This window comes from Ambystoma mexicanum, chromosome 6q (genome assembly GCF_040938575.1).
Source record: "Ambystoma mexicanum isolate Mex_15411 chromosome 6q, UKY_AmexF1_1, whole genome shotgun sequence".
Lineage (NCBI taxonomy): Eukaryota > Metazoa > Chordata > Amphibia > Caudata > Ambystomatidae > Ambystoma > Ambystoma mexicanum.
In genome coordinates, this window is record NC_090937.1 from 703114150 (window position 1) to 703130557 (window position 16408).

General features: G+C 42.9%; 1 protein-coding gene across 2 annotated transcripts in view; it reads right to left on the minus strand.

Annotated features, from left to right (window-relative positions):
- LOC138516235 (ras guanine nucleotide exchange factor P-like) overlaps positions 1–16408 on the minus strand; it is a 797007-nt gene that overhangs the window by 706769 nt on the left and 73830 nt on the right. For both annotated transcript variants that reach the window (XM_069631212.1, XM_069631211.1), the window contains exon 2: positions 1201–1596. In XM_069631212.1, coding sequence (XP_069487313.1) covers positions 1201–1596 — 396 coding nt within the window. The remainder of the gene's footprint in view (positions 1–1200; positions 1597–16408) is intronic.

Genomic DNA, 16408 nt, shown 5'->3' on the forward strand with positions numbered 1-16408 from the left:
GATGGGCATCTAATCCGGTAGGACCAGGAAATAGACCAAGAAAGGTAGCCTTTTGATCTAGAATGTGTCCCATTGACAGTGTTTATATATATTTGGAAAGATGAATGATCATTGAAGGAATATGTTTGGGTAACTGGTGAAGTGGGTAGGTGAATCATATCTTCCTTCCCCTACAGTAATTTTGATACCGCAGGAATGGCGTAATAACTCCAAAGTACTGTGACTTGGGCAACAGAGTCCGTTTTCTAAGGAAGGAGTGGTAATTTGATGTACATGAGATGTTGGGCGGTTTTCCTATAGAATTTATTCTGTGACTATAGATTAGCAGAAGTGGTTCTATGGGATTGCTGCTCTAATTCCACTTTATTTGTGTTAATATACTATTTATTACTCACCAGAGAGTTTAAGATCATAGGTTCACATTATCTGCCCTCCACCTGCAGGAGGTATATATTTTGCTGGTGCATTGAATGAGACTACTAAAGGCGACGGACGTGACAAATTCCCCTGTACAATTTGCTCATTTCTTGAGTTTGCTCACCTATAATTATCCGAAACCACCATCTGGTATTCAGAAGGCTATGCCCTTGTGCTCGAAGATAGACAGGGGCTTGGATCCAATCTCGCATCAGTTTTAGTTTTAGGGGCAGGCACCCAATGCTGCTGGCATCCATCTTGTTTGCAAAGATGGAGCCTGCCATTTCACACCAATTATTACATATAGCTCACCAGGAGCTCTGTGTACATGGCCTTTGTCTTTTTCACTGCCTCTTAGCAAAAGGGGGTGAACAAAATATCCCGTATTTCTAAAGGCTACCACATTTTTGATCCGTTAAAGAATTAAGTGGCTTTCGTGTAGTCAAGATGAAACTTAAAATGCTGGGAAAGGGATGAGTTAAGAGAACTGCGCAGAAGCAGTTTGTGGTACTTTGTGCTGTTAATTTGTAAAGCACACTACTGCAGCCTTACTTAACAATTACAACTTTTCCTGCAGCCGTTTGAGCATCAGGGAAACTGTTGTAAGCTTTATGGCATTTGCCAAAGTGTAATGCATGCATGTTGTCAACATGTATGTACTGGAGAATTCCCTGGCTGCATACTTAACCAAAAAATACACCAACATTAAGCAATAATAAGAGAAAGTGACAGGCAATTGGCAAAGATAAGACAAAGTCACTGCCGGTAAGCAGCGTCCATTACTTTGTTTATGTGTAGTCGTCACTGGAGTGGTTGTCGGGTTCGAAGGCAGTTTGGTTTCATCTTGGGAAAGAGGGGTGACAGTTTCAGTTTGGTTGTTTGTCAGAGGGCCTGCAGTTGAGATAGCAAGGGTTGTATTAAATGGATCCGAAGCATTGTTAATTTCGCTGTTGTCTGGTTTATTGATAATTCCACTTGTCTTCAAGGATCCAGAATCCCAGGTGGTGTTGCTCTGTCCCAGTGGATTTGTTGCTGAAGATCCAGAATCCTGGGTGGTGTTGTTCTGCCACTGTGGATTTGTTGTTGTTATTTGCCCATTGTTTAGGCCGCCATCGTGCATTGCGACTGTGTCATTTGGTGATGCAAATGTGACATATTTCACATCCAACAGAAGCAAACCTAAGAAAAGAAAAAAAAATCAAGCATTATTAAGTGGGAGATAAAGTACAGGCTGCTTTGCATGAACATTAAAATGCATAATGTCTTTATTCAATTGAGATGTGGATAGGACCTATTATTTCTTAGTTTAGTAAATGTAAGACCAATTGATCCATAAGGTTACTTTGGAATTCTTCTACATTTTGAAAACAGACAAATTAGGTTGTGTACAACTATTTCCTTATGTAGCTAAACGAGACGGGTCAAGCAACATACATGAATGGCAATGGCCCTAGAGCCTGTTATCTTAAAGTAAGCAAGGTCTAGTCACAGGTGTCACAGAGCCAAACTTGAAATGCAAACGAGGAATCCCCCATGCATTAGTCAACATGTATGGGTGTTCAATGGTAAATAAAAAGATTTATAAGATCCTTTTTCCCTTATCGATCCTTTATTAAAAAAATGACTAGGGCAAACAACGTGACATCGGCCTATGCACTCCAGCGCGAGGGAAAAACTTCCTAAAGGTTCAGTCAGGTTTTCAATACAAGGACATTTCTAAGAACATATTGACACCGCGGGTCCTATTTAGAAATCCCTTTTACGAGCAAGTTTAAAAAATCTGCATGTGACTCACAAAGGGGAACAAATTGAGGGAAGGGATGCACTTGTCTGTGGGATGAAGTCACCACCCATCCCTCTGCGCACGTTGGCACCAAGTGCAGAGGGGGTGAGGGGGGGGGTGAACATTGCATAGAAAGGGAGGATCCTCCCTGAATGTTTTAACGACCCTGGGAATACCTAACCACTGTTGCCTCACTATATACATATTTTTTTTAATTTCATCATCACAATCCATGTATCTGCCTGTCCTGGTGAAATGGCTTTCAACACCTGCACAGAGGCTCGTATTCTGAACTATATAAGTGTGTGCGGGCCAGCACACCATTTGCACTGGCACACAGCCACTGAATGTCCACAGGTCACTTTGTGAACAAGGACATTTGAAAAGAGTGAATCTTCACACGTTTCTTAAAATAACATTTTTCTCTTCTCCGATTCAATTTTGTTTGTGCCTTACTGCTTAACACTCCTTAAGCCCACAGTAACCAGCAAGCCACTTCAAGGCACATTATGTAATGTTATAAATGCATGTGCAAAGTTTATACACAAGTCAAGAGGTGATAAAGGGGTGCTGCCAAAATGAGTCAGCGGTCAACTGGGTCTTTGCCCCAAAAACGAAATTGGGGGCAGGCTGCCTAAAATAATGTAAAAAAGTCATTTTCTGTGTACTGTAAAAGTCACATTATTGTAAAGAATGATAAAACCACTTCTTGCAGGATAGCGCTTTTCAACTTAACGGATTCACATAATAGTGATACACGTGTTTATACAAATGACTGTACCTCAGAAACAAGGTCCACCACAGCCAATACATTCAGATGTGACCTGTGTTTTTGCAAGTATGAAATGAACTCTGCTGAGACTAAAATGAGATGCTTTTGTTTTGAAAATTCAAGCACAGGCCTTGGGTTTGGCTTCAGACGTATTTTATATTCATGAGGACTATTTTAACAATTAACAATTTAACAATTAACTTTTAAAATACAGCTAAATCCATCCATTCCAGTGGTCTTCTTGACTATTCCAAAACCAGATCTGCCCAATAGGTTGACAGTGTAATTCCATCAAAATGTCAAATTCCTGTGAAGAGTGCATCTCTTCAAATCTGGCGACAGTAAGGGATCATGCAATGTATTCTGTTTTCACAGGGGTTCACGAGAAGACCAACTGCAGAAGAAAATATTGGTGGGGCCTATCAATTTAGCTTGTATTTAGCAGAGAAGGAGCCAAGCTTCAGAATGACCAGGACTCCAGATACAATCTGAATGTGTACATCCCACATGCAATTTCAGGGAAACCGAACCAAAGTGTTTTACATATGGACTGCGGAGAGAAAACCGAATGCATTTTATTACGATGACTGCTTTCAATGTTAATAATGGGAATCATAAATATATTAATAATTCAGTATCTAAAAGTCATAGAAATAAATCAAATATAGTGACCCGACAGGAATGAGGATTTGGACCTAAGAATATTACAATAATATACATTTCGCCAGAATTGCGTCCATAAAATGAAAAAAAAAGTTATAACTGGATTTAAAGGATAGTTCCGGGACTTTTTTTTTATTGTCCCTACGGTTCGGTTATGTGTTTTTAAGCATAACTCGGTAGATTGTAGAAAACTTTCCTATGGACCTTACCCGACTTTTCGTCCATTAACGCACTCGAAATCAGCCGCCATTTTCTGATAATCCTATCATTTCCCCCCATCGACCTGGCTCACCTGCTTTTGCGGCACTAAATCAAATCCCCCGCCCCTGACCCTGACATCAGCAGACGCGTACCGCCCATTTCCCAACGCCAAAGCACGTTTCGTGTCAACAATCGCTGCGCCTCAGCTAATGAAGTGTCGCCATGGAAATGGCAGGACGCCTCTTTCCTCAATAAGTATAAACACACCGTTTCACAACACACAGCAGCAGATTTTCGATTCCATTACTCTCTCTGTGTTACTTTGAGTATTCTGTGACTCGTTTATGTGCTCTGGTCAGCTACATTCGCCGCTTCTAGGCCTTGTGAACACCTGTACCATCTCTGTAAATTATTTTACTTTCTTTACCACACAATGGCTACAATAATGCCGTATATGTACGAGCCCGAGTACACCGAGGAAGAACTACTGGAAAGGCAAGCACGCGAAAACGATGGGGCTTCGGACGGCAGTTGGGAGGACCAGTCAACGGATGAAGAGCCTGGACCATGTCGCATGGACGGCGTCTCCACCTGGTGCACGTGCAATCGGTGCGAGCTAATGCCAACTGAGGAGGAGAACTGCTGCTGCCGTGAAAATTCCGGGTGCTTGGCCTACATTTCGGAAGGCGAGCCAAGTCCGCAATGCATCACCGAGCTGCCAGAGTTCAGGGAAGCCTGCCTCTCACGGACCGTGTTGAGGATGATGATGGTGCTTATGCACGAACTTCGCGGCACTGTTCGTCCGCGTAATCCGAGTAACGAGTAAGTATACTCTGGTTGTGATGTCAGTGATGCCACTACTATTTCATGGTCGTCTCCACATATAAAATTACATCTACATATCATTCGAATGCATGTAAATTGGTTCCATATTGTGCATTTTCTAGATAGAATTTTTTTCAAAGCAGAATGACATTTTTTACCTGAATCGACAGTGATAAGAAAGTTTTGTCATTTTAATACAGTTTGCATCTTTCATTTTCACAGGTGGTACAGGCTGGTGGCCTATCGTTGCTTCACTTGGTGGCTTCACGGGAGGCTCGGACACCGCGTTCGGAGAGTAATACCTGCCTGTGCGGTACTTGCCATTAGACAACATTTCCCCAGCGACAGTGGACAATACTGCGGATTTTCCCTGGATGTGCTGCAACCGGAACTTTACAATGTGTAATGTTTATTATTTATGTTCAATTGAAATTAAGATCTAAAATAAAACCCAACATATATTTTAACAATGGTTGTTTTGATTTTTTAAATGAATCTAGTGTGTCTCCATTGAATAGTCTTCCTGTGCCTTGTCTTGTCACACCACATGTCTCCGGCCAGCATCCTCCCTCACGCTGGCCGCCCACCTTCAATCCACATAACCGTTGAACCCATATGCAGCAGACATACATATGTTATTTTGCGGGTTGGCATCATGCCTCCCGGCCTTGCCTCCTCCCCCAAAAATACTTACCACACCACTTTGTTCAAGCGTTGGCAATAAAAGGCCGTTGGATTTTATTGATACAAAACATGGTTATAGGTAAATAATCAATATGGTTGATCATAATAAATCATCCTTTTGGGCACCGGGTACAGAGATGACCCCCTCTGGCCCGTGCCGCCTTGCCACCACAGGCCAGCCTGCTGCTGACTAACTGCCTAGGCATCCAGGGTCTCCAGGGTGAACTGCACCCATATATTCTCCTGGGAGGGTGAGGTATTTATAAACTCACCCCCCTGCCTTCCATGTACTAGATCCTGCAGCCTGCCTCTTACATGCAGTTAGATGGCCTCTCCTTGGTGAGGCCCTGCGGCAAACGAGTCTTGTCTGCACGACCACCGCCCCAATCCACCCCCCCGCCCTATCAAAGGCAGTTCGCACCGGGGTACTTGTGCTGCCAAGTGGAGCTGTCAGGGAGCGATAAAGGCCAAGAGGTGCCAAAGACCATGTACACTTCAAAGTGGTCTATAGAGCATGGGTTGTTGTTCCCATGTCTACCTCCAGACCCTGTGTCTCCTGCCAAGCATCCCCCCTCACGCTGGACGGCCCCCTGCAATCCACATAAGTGTGTCTCCATTCACGAGTCTTCCTGTTTCTTGTCTGCACGACCACCGCCCCAATCCACCCCCCCGCCCTATCAAAGGCAGTTCGCACCGGGGTACTTGTGCTGCCAAGTGGAGCTGTCAGGGAGCGATAAAGGCCAAGAGGTGCCAAAGACCATGTACACTTCAAAGTGGTCTATAGAGCATGGGTTGTTGTTCCCATGTCTACCTCCAGACCCGTGTCTCCTGCCAAGCATCCCCCCTCACGCTGGACGGCCCCCTGCAAACCGCATAATGCCACGACATATACACGTCATTCATTCACAAACACACCCCTGTTTCGAATTCTTTATAACCCACTTTATATTTCTAATGAGAACTTCTTTGCGCTTTGCTAGTCAACCCGTGAAGGTGCTGGTTATCTGCTCTTCGTCTCTGTGAACTTCCGTGACCACTTCGAGGAAACTCGTCAGTTTGCAACCTGTGAACTGCTCCCTGTTCTACGACAAGAAACTACTCTGATCCCTGCATCTAACTGTTTGTTCGTCAAGGTAAGGCCATGTACCATAATCATTTTGCGTCCAATTTCTTTTCGTTCAAGACAGAACATGCAAGTAACTAGTCACATGTTCTGAGTTTAGTCAAATTATTTTTCTATTTTTTTTAAAGTTATTCAAATACTTATCCGCATGTGAATAACGTGTATACTTCCAAGAACCAAAGCGAACCTTGCATTGAACCTTTTATGTGTCATTTAATTTTTTAACACATTGGTATTCATAGAGAATTGTTGATCTTTACTTTTCAGAACTTTCCACAATGCCTGCCTGTTCCATTGGCGGTTGCCCTTCGAAGACCCATAATAAATCTGAAGGTACTATAATGCATGTTTTCCCTAAGACAATAGATCAGATAAGAGAATGGGTCAGATATTGCAGATATCCACCGTCTGAGCTTGAAAGTAGAGTCCTAGAAGTCTTTGCGGACAAGAGGGGTGATCGATACCGCATCTGCAGCAGGCACTTTAGCTCAGACATGTACTCCACATCATTGCTAATAAAGAAGAACACACCGCGAGCGAGGCGAAAATTGCTCTCAACCGCTATTCCCACTCTATTCGTCCACATCCCTCCACTGGTGAGTCAAGTTTATGTATTTATCTCTCGGCCTTGCGGTAGTGTGTAGCATTAGCTAACAATAATTTCCCCATTTATGTATCCACTCAATATGAAGGCGGAAGATTCTCCATCCGTGTCGTTATTGCAGTCATCAGCCACTTCAAGCGCCTATCGGGTAATCTTACTTGGCTATTCTGCCACTGACTTGTTTTAGGCATGTAAATCAATAGTTTTAATTTATCGTGTAATTATTTTACCTAATGGTACACCCTTGTACTCGTCCTCTAGTCTTTGTTTTCAGTTATAATTATTGTTATCCAAAATAATGCAAGTACTGTCTTTCAGGGAGATGCTGAGGAGTCCAACGCATTGATGACAACCGTTGATGTCACTCAGATGCTCGAGGTACGTTTCCGGACAGTTCCATCGATGGAGATCATCAGATCTTGCATTCTTGTAGCGTGATTGTTACACACAATTTTTTTTTCGTTTTTAGCCATTGATAGGTCCTTCTGTCGTCGCCCTCCTATGTGTCTTCTTTTTTCAATATTGTGTTCATTACTAATGAAAGTCCTATGTTTCAGGGAGTCGATGGAGCATTAGTCCAAGAAGAAGGGGGAGCATGCAGTTACGGGTCGGCGCAACAGCTTGCAGAAGTGTGCACCGCAGTTACATCGTCCCTTGATGTTCTTATGCATTTCGAGGTATGGATACTGACAGTTCGATCAAGCGAAATCATATGACGTGATTACATCCGCTATACTTCCTTCTTTATTAACGCAAGTACTATGTTTCAGGGAGATGACGGAGCTTCTTCTACAAGAACATCACCCCTAGTAGTTGATGCAGATTTCTGGGTGGTGACACTTCCAACGATCGAGCAAATCGAATCATATTTAGATATCCATTATTTATTTTAGACAACTGATCATTTGTGCAGGTCTATTTAGATGAGCCGTTGACGCCTGCACAAAGTGTATGTTCTTTTTAACAAAATAGAAAACCATACTAATGCAATTACTGTGTTTCAGGGAGTTACTGAAGCATCATCTTCAATAATATCATCAATGGAAGTCTATGAGGAGCCCGAGGTATGGATCTTGACAGTTCCATCTAACTAGATCAACAATGCGTGAATAATTGTCGTTTGAATGTTCTACACAAAGCGTTCATTCGTGTTTTGCTATTGAGATGTACGTGGGTATTGGTCCCCAAGTACATTTTGTGTTTTCAATATTATTATACATACTAATGAAAGTTCTATGTTTCAGGGAGTCGATGGAGCGTCAGTGCGTGATGGATGTGCTTATCATGAAAATATAGTCGTTGCAGCGCAAGAGGAAGTGGAGACATGCACATACGAGTCGGAGCAACAGCGTCCCGATGTTGAAGTTCGAGGCAAGAAAGTTTCAAAGAAAAGAAAGCAAAAGAAGGTTAGTGTCCTGGTCACTATATTATGTTGTTTTTCACTGTTAATAGTTCAATATTGTAAGTTGTGTTTAAACTGAACATCCCTTTTCCAATCTGTCCTCTAGTTGCGAGTGAGTGTACGAACTAGATCTACACAGACAGTGAAGCGAACGAGAGATGTTGCTTGTCAAACCTTTTGGCAGGGACTTGAGACTGGAGATGCATCGTGCCAATGGGAAGAATATGAAGTGATTGACAACGGAGCTATACCACATCCAGCCATCGATAGTGAATGTCCTCCTGGTAGTTCCGATGCAGTCGGAGATCAATTCACAGAATCCACACCCGCAAAAACTAAGACCGCGAGAAAGTTGAAGAAATTGTTTTATTCACCCATCGCCGGAGAAGGAACAGATGTTGCAATGGAAGAGAATGAAGTGGACGACAATGAAACACCATCAATATCACTGAACATAGCGGAAGAGGATATCAGAGATTCTACCTTTCATGTGAGTGACATGTCCTCAACGTTACAGGCCGAACCAGCTGGGATGCAGAGTGACAGTATAAGGAAAGAGGCCAAATTCATTGTATTCGATAGTTGTTTGATTGATATTATTATTCGGATGAAATGTGGGCATTCGGTTGGTGGGGAAGTATGTGGGGAGCCATTGATTAATGTGACTCGTGCAATTCGAGGCACTAACCTTAAAATACATGCCACCTGTACAAAATATCATCCTTTCTCATGGTCTGCACAACCCATGCTGGGGCAACTGCCAGCAGGCAATCTACTTTGTGCAGCGGCTGCACTTTTTAGTGGTTCAAGTTTTAAAAAGTTAGAGTCTTTCTTTCAGTTTGTGGGAATCCATTTCATTGCGAAAACTCAGTTCTACAAATACCAAACCGATTATCTATTTCCAGCCATTAGCGAAGCTTGGAGAATGGAAAAAATGTCTATTGATAGTACATTCGTGGGCAAACGGTTCTGGCTAGCCGGTGATGGACAGTGCGACAGCCCAGGATTTTCAGCCAAGTACTGCACCTACCACTTTCAGGACATGGAAAGTAAGAAAATTGTGAGTTCGGTGGTCGTGCAGGTGTCACAAAGCACATCCTCAGTGGCCATGGAGAAAGTTGGCTTTGTAGCATCATTGCAAGAACTACAATCGCGGGGAATGGTGATCGACCTGATAGCCACGGACAGACACGTTTCAATTGCCAAGACAATGAGAGAAGAGTACAAAAATATAAATCACCAATTTGACGTTTGGCATCTTGCAAAAACAATCAATAAAAAAATGTCGGCTGCAGGTAAAAAAAAAGATATGCAAGGTATTTCACAGTGGTCCAAGTCAATCAGCAACCATCTTTGGTGGAGCTCAAAAACACGTGGAGGGTCGTTGGAAATTCTACTGGAAAAATGGCGGTCAGTAATGCTACACTGTAGCAACGTTCACCGCTGGACCACAAACCAACATTTCCACAATTGTGAACATGGCCATTTGTCTACAGAGGAGGCACGGTAGAAGAAGTGGTTGATTCCTTCATCACCCACTCACAAAGCCATTGAAAAGATTGTATTTGATAAAACTATAACAAGAGATTTGAGGGAACTCACGGAATTCTGCCACACAGGAGATTTGGAGGTGTTCCACAATATGTGCCTAAAGTACAGGCCAAAACGATTGCATTTTGGCATGGAGGGCATGATAAATCGGACTCTTCTAGCGGTCTTGGCACATAACCATAATGTTGGCCGTCAACAAAGTAGGACGACCGGAACTTTAGGGACGCTTCGCTACAATAAGGCCTTCACTAAAAGAAGTAAACAATGGGTGATCAAACCAGTGTTTGAGGATATGCAATATGAGTTTATTGAAAGACTTATTGTTGATGTCCTAGATAGGCACATACATGGCGTTGTGAACGAACCTGTGCAGGGGACAACTGCATTGCCACCCAACATTGCCTCTGTTCCATGTCCACCTAAAGCAGAGCTCATTGAGAAATACACATCACGGTTTAAATGATTGTCATTTGATTGTCTGTTCTCTCGAGTCTCCTCATGTTGCAGGCCCATTGAATATGTGTATCTATGTAATGTGTAAATAAAAGTGATTGCTCAGTGTACATGCAATGTGTCTCTCCACCCTTGCCCCTCCCTTCACCGTGCAGTAGTGCGAACCACCCGGGTGTCACCTGTGACTTTGCTCTCGAGTCTCCTCATGTCGCAGGCCCATTGAATATGTGTAGCTATGTATTGTGTAAATAAAAGTGATTGCTCAGTGTACATGCAATGTGTCTATCCAACCTTGTTCATTTGCGCATTAAATTAAACCAAACAGTAATATAAATCATTTTTCAAAAAATATAGAATGTCTGCGTATTTATGGTTCTCTGGGGCTGCAAAGCACGCAGACAAAATGCAAAGATGGAGTGTAAATTTCAAGTCCTGTGAGATGGCCTTACACTGAATGTAGCTAACTAGGAATGTGTGCTCGTTTAAAGTGAAGGTCAGCTGCTTTGATTTTTTGCTCGGGTGCCGGAATGGCCCACGACTCAGTATAAGGTTCTATTGTTATTTGACCTTGACAGGCCGGGACCATCCCGAAAGACTTCTTTTTGGGGGTGTGGTGCAATAACGTAAGAAACGATAATGAATAAAATTTCAGAAACGATAGCCATTTAATGTTTGTTCATTATAAGAAATAACGTCGGCATAGAAGGAGTGGTATTTCGGGGCTGCCCTACGCACAGACACAATGGAAAATGCAAATATAATCTAAGTAACTCTTTAGATGAGTTTATACCGCAATTTAATTACTATACAGTAGCTTTAAAGACGGGTTAAGTTGTACTTGTTCGTTCTATGTGGCATATTGTTTTGTACCGCGCACTATCTTGAGGAGAACCATCTCCTTTTACGGAAGCACCTCAAAACCTTCCTCTTTGCTTCTGCTTTCTCTCTCCCTCTCCCCTGCTACAACTGGTCCACTGTCTGCGACCTCGGTCCTGGGCCCTTCCACTCTCCACCTGCACTGCCTCCCTGTCAACCCCTGCACTGGGGGACTGTCTCAGTGTCCTACAGCCCCCCCTTGACGTATAATACCCAGTTGCACTGTCCTAGCTATGAAATAATTTCCCGACCTAATATATAAAATGAATAATTTTTATAAAGATCTGATGGTGAGACTAATTTCATTTTTTATGTTTTTCAAACAGGTACATCCTTCATTATTGTATGTGTCACGAGTACCAGACACCAGCGGATGGCTTTTTCAACCGCCAGCTGCTTCTCCGCGTGAACAACGTTACCACCCTGACCATTTTATGGGACGATCGGCAAGTACAAGTATGCCCTTACGCGGTACTAACGGCTAGATGCAACATACAGACCGTTGTGGTGGCCTAGTGCCTCGTTGTTGGAACAGCCATGCGATTATCAGTGCGACCGAAGAGCTTATTTTATCGTAAACCAACACCCTGTGTACTGCACACGAACATCGCTTGCCTCAAGACGAACTATTTTGGATCGAGAGCAAAGAAAAATGCAAATCGCTGAATATTCTCTAAACATTTGATGTCCAATAAATGTACTTTGCCAAATGTACAATCTTGCCGTTTGCTTTTAAACCACAGTTTCATATTCCGAATTGTGGCGCTGTATTGTGAGATGATCTAAGACCCTGTGTACAGCAAAGGAACATCGCGTGCCTCAAAACGAACTTTTTGGAACGTGAGCAAATAAAAATGAAAATCGCTGAATATTCTCAAAACATTTGATGTCAAATAAATGTACTTTACCAAATTTACAATCTTGCGGTTTGATTTAAAAGTACAGTTTCATATTCCCAATTGTGGCACGCTGTGTTGTGAGCTGATCTGTGTTGATTTCCGGGTTCTGTGTGGAGTCGCGTAGAAGACGCCTGGGCGCGTTTGCCTACGCAGCACAGTCACGTCACGGATAGAGGCGGGGAATATGAATGTTTTGATAAAGTCTGTTTCAGGGGCGGGGGATTTGATTTAGTGCCGCAAAAGCAGGTGAGCCAGGTCGATGGGGGGAAATGATAGGATTATCAGAAAATGGCGGCTGATTTCGAGTGCGTTAATGGACGAAAAGTCGGGTAAGGTCCATAGGAAAGTTTTCTACGATCTACCGAGTTATGCTTAAAAACACATGGCCGAACCGTAGAGACAATAAAAAAAAAGTCCCGGAACTATCCTTTAAGTCCGGATTAATAATATTAATTTCCTTAAAAGGAGATACAATATCAGATAATTTATAAACCTATGAAGCAATTAAAAAGTAGATTTGTAGAATTATTGAATTCCAGTATCTGACCAAAAAACATCATGGGCCTCATCACGAGTTGGGCGCTAACCCCAGCGTTATTAGCTTTGGGGCTATTAGCCCTACCGCCAAACCCCTGGAGTTATTAGTGCCGGATCACGGGTTTGGCAGACCGGTAAGTCCCCATTCCCCATTGGGCCCAATGGGGAATGTCCGGGCGCTATTACCGCCAGCGGTAATAGCACCAAAAATCGGCTAAATCACAGCGAATTTGCCCCAGCTCAGGGCTGAGGGTAAATCCTCCAAGGCCCTGATTTAGCTGACCCTTGAATGCGGCGGTAATAGTGTTACCGCCACATTTAAGGGTTACCGCCAAACACATGATGAGGCCCCATGTCTTAGGGTGTAGTAGAAACGTAGTCTATGCCAAACCCTTTGGACAGTCCATGAAGGGCTATGAGAGACATGGTGTGTTTTCTAGGAGTGACGTCACTAGAATCATTTACCAATCTTGTTGATTCTCCAATGAGAGCTGAATCACATGCCTTATCCAGGAGGACTGACTGTACAATTGAAATAAATCCCATACCCCTTTTTATATTTAAAGGTACATTTTGGAAACCCTGTTTAAATGTATATCACTAGGAAACAGAATATGGTAAAAGGTGGGCCTCATTTCAAGTTTGCCGGTAGCCTTGCCTGTAAAACCGGCAAGCTACAGCCAAACTTGCACATTTTTCCAGCCCCTGGCAATGGGGAAATACAGAGCCATTACAACCCTGGCGGACCCTATATTTCCCCATTGCCAGGGGCTGGAAACCTTTACTCCCCATTCCCATTTGAGCCCCATAGGGCTCAATGGGAATGGGGAGGTCCAATGCCCTGGCACGATTCAGAATGACAGTTATACTACCTAAAAATAATTCAACTTGTGTGGGTTTTGTTTGTTGTGGGTTGGAGAACCAATCTGAGCCAGGTGCCCCCCAATTAAATTAAATCTATAACAGATTGGCGGCTCATCTGGGTCTTCCATTAGGGGGCGCTGGTGGTGCTTATGCATTACAGTCTTCAGTACAAAGTTGTGCACAAGATCACAGGTTTGTTTGAGGGTGTTTTGGTTGTTGGGGAATTACACAACTTGATGTTGCAATCTCACCAAAGAGACAAGTGGTTTGCAATAGAAAAATAAAATAAAATAAATGTAAATTGATAATTGAGTGACCATGTAATTGGTTTGGACTGCAACCAAGCAAGGTTTTTGCAGGAATGTTGTGATTTGTTTGTTGAATAAAATGTTGTCTGATAGAGATATATCCCAAGTACTTTTACTCACCAAATTATATTTAAGGGGCTAATGGGCTGCCACAGAAATGGAAGCCTGGAAGTCAGAAAAGACCGATAGAACAGCAGCTGTCTATTTTAGATATATGGGATGATCAAGGCCCATTGGCACAGTGTCTGTAGATGCTACACGTGTATTTCACAAAAAGGGAGAATCTTGAGATGAAACCTCTATCTGCTGATTTGTTCTTTAACCTTCAATTGGTTGAAGCTAGGAACACAGCTATAGATAATGAAATGCAGAGGTGCTGGGGAGTTGCCCAGAACGCTTCTGAGAAGCTACTGCACATCCAAGGACTGCATGAACAAAGGGTGCAGGCTATTCAGAAGTTTCAAGAAGCACTGAAGTCACACCAATGCGTTTATTGAGCAGCAATAGGGTATGCTGGATCAAATGCTAGGTGAGGTTACAGACCATCATGAAGAAAATCAGAATATTAATGGCCAAAATGTGACTCTTTCAGACCCCTATGGCCAATGTCTACAGGCCTAATGTAGAGCAACACATTAAAGAATTACAAGATAAAAATGACAAGTTAAGTCTCAAAAAGATAGATTTACAAATATATTTTGATCAGTTAAATTAAGAGATAAGCGTTTCAAGGCAGTAGAGAAGCCAGATAATGAAAGTGAGATACTCTTGGCTCTGGAGATAACAGAAGCAATAACTATTAAATCTGGCATCCTTACAAGAGGACATGAAGAGGGACGTCAGACGTCTTCCTTGAGTTAGTAAAAATCAAAGAGTAAAATCTGTTCCTAAACTGTTGATTTAAGCAAGAAGAGACTCACCTTGCTAAGGCAGTTGAGCACAAAGAAGTCCTAAGCAAACAAATGTTGAGCTGACAAGCTAAGAATAATTAAAACTCAAGCATAGTGCAGGCTTACCAGTGGAAGAATGCATCCCTTCTAGGGCAAGCTCAAAAGCAAAATGAGCTGTTGGTTTCTAATAGCAAAACACTGGAACCTGATCAGTCCAGTATGAGTGATTTAAGAGAACTTGCCCATTGTAAACAGCAATTGATTGCTGATACGGACAGGAATGAGAAATTAAACCAAGAATTCTGGAAAAATAGAGTGACATCTCTAACCCAGAGCTGACACACCACAGACACAGGTGACATGGACAAGGGGAATTATTCTGCTGCACCTGTGACTTTACCCAATCTTCCACTGTCCATGTAGATGCATGTCCTGTGCCAGACACCTCCAAAGAACTAGAAGGTGTGAGGTGTATAACTCCTCCGCCCCAAACTTTCTCTGACTGGGAAGATGTTTATTCCCCATAGGAAGGAGAGGGATTCCTTCCCCTACCGATGAAAAGGTGGGTAGGAGTAGCCCACTGTGCATGTCAGCAGTGGACAGAAGGGGAAAAGATATTAGCATAGATCATGTGACAGTAGTGACAAGTCTCATGGAGAGTTGATGGATCTGAAACTCCAGAAGATTCAACAGAGCAACCATTGGGCTCATCCAGCTGACCTGGAAAAACTATGGACACAGCTCAGGAGGGGTATTCTTAAAGCCTCCTAGTACCTAGCACACAGGGAGGGAGAAACCTTCTAGACTGCTGCCAGGCAGGAGAGACAATACATATTACCATTCATCAGCAGATGAGACTCCCTACTTTAATGCACCTGGACATGGATTCTGGGAATATTACTCAGAGGACTCCTGTGGAAAGGAAGAGAGAGAAGAACGTTTCCCCATGCACCATGGTTGCATTCCCAAAACAACTAAATGGAGACCCAAGATGTCAGCAGGGAAGAGAATTCTAGTAGTGGTTCTGACTCTAAAGGAATGTTCGACCTAAGTACCAAAAGAAAAACAGGGCAAAGCACCAAAACCTTTCAAAGATCACATCAAACAAATTAAGACAATTAAAAAGTTCATAACCTCCTATAAAAAAAAATTCAAATATTCCATGTGGGAACCTCAGGAACTGTATGAATAAATGATGACTTCATTCGGAATAAAGGCTGACCAAAATAATATGAAGCATGTAAAGTGGACATTCTCTCCAAAGTTCTCCAGCTTCTTCGCAGAGCTAGAGGATCGAAATGACGACAAATGGTCCACGTACAAGGTGGCCATACTAAAACCTTTTTCCACCCATAGAAGCCCTCAGGAGTCCCACACGGCCACGCACAATATGGTGTGTGTGGAGGACTAGTCTCCTAGAAACTTTGCTCATGAACTGAAGCATGCATTCACACATATTTCTCAGCAGGTCGAAACTAATAGTAGAGAGTTCAAAACCACCTACTTGCATGCCCTTCTAAAATATGTGGTCTCACAACTGGTTTGTGACTTCAACA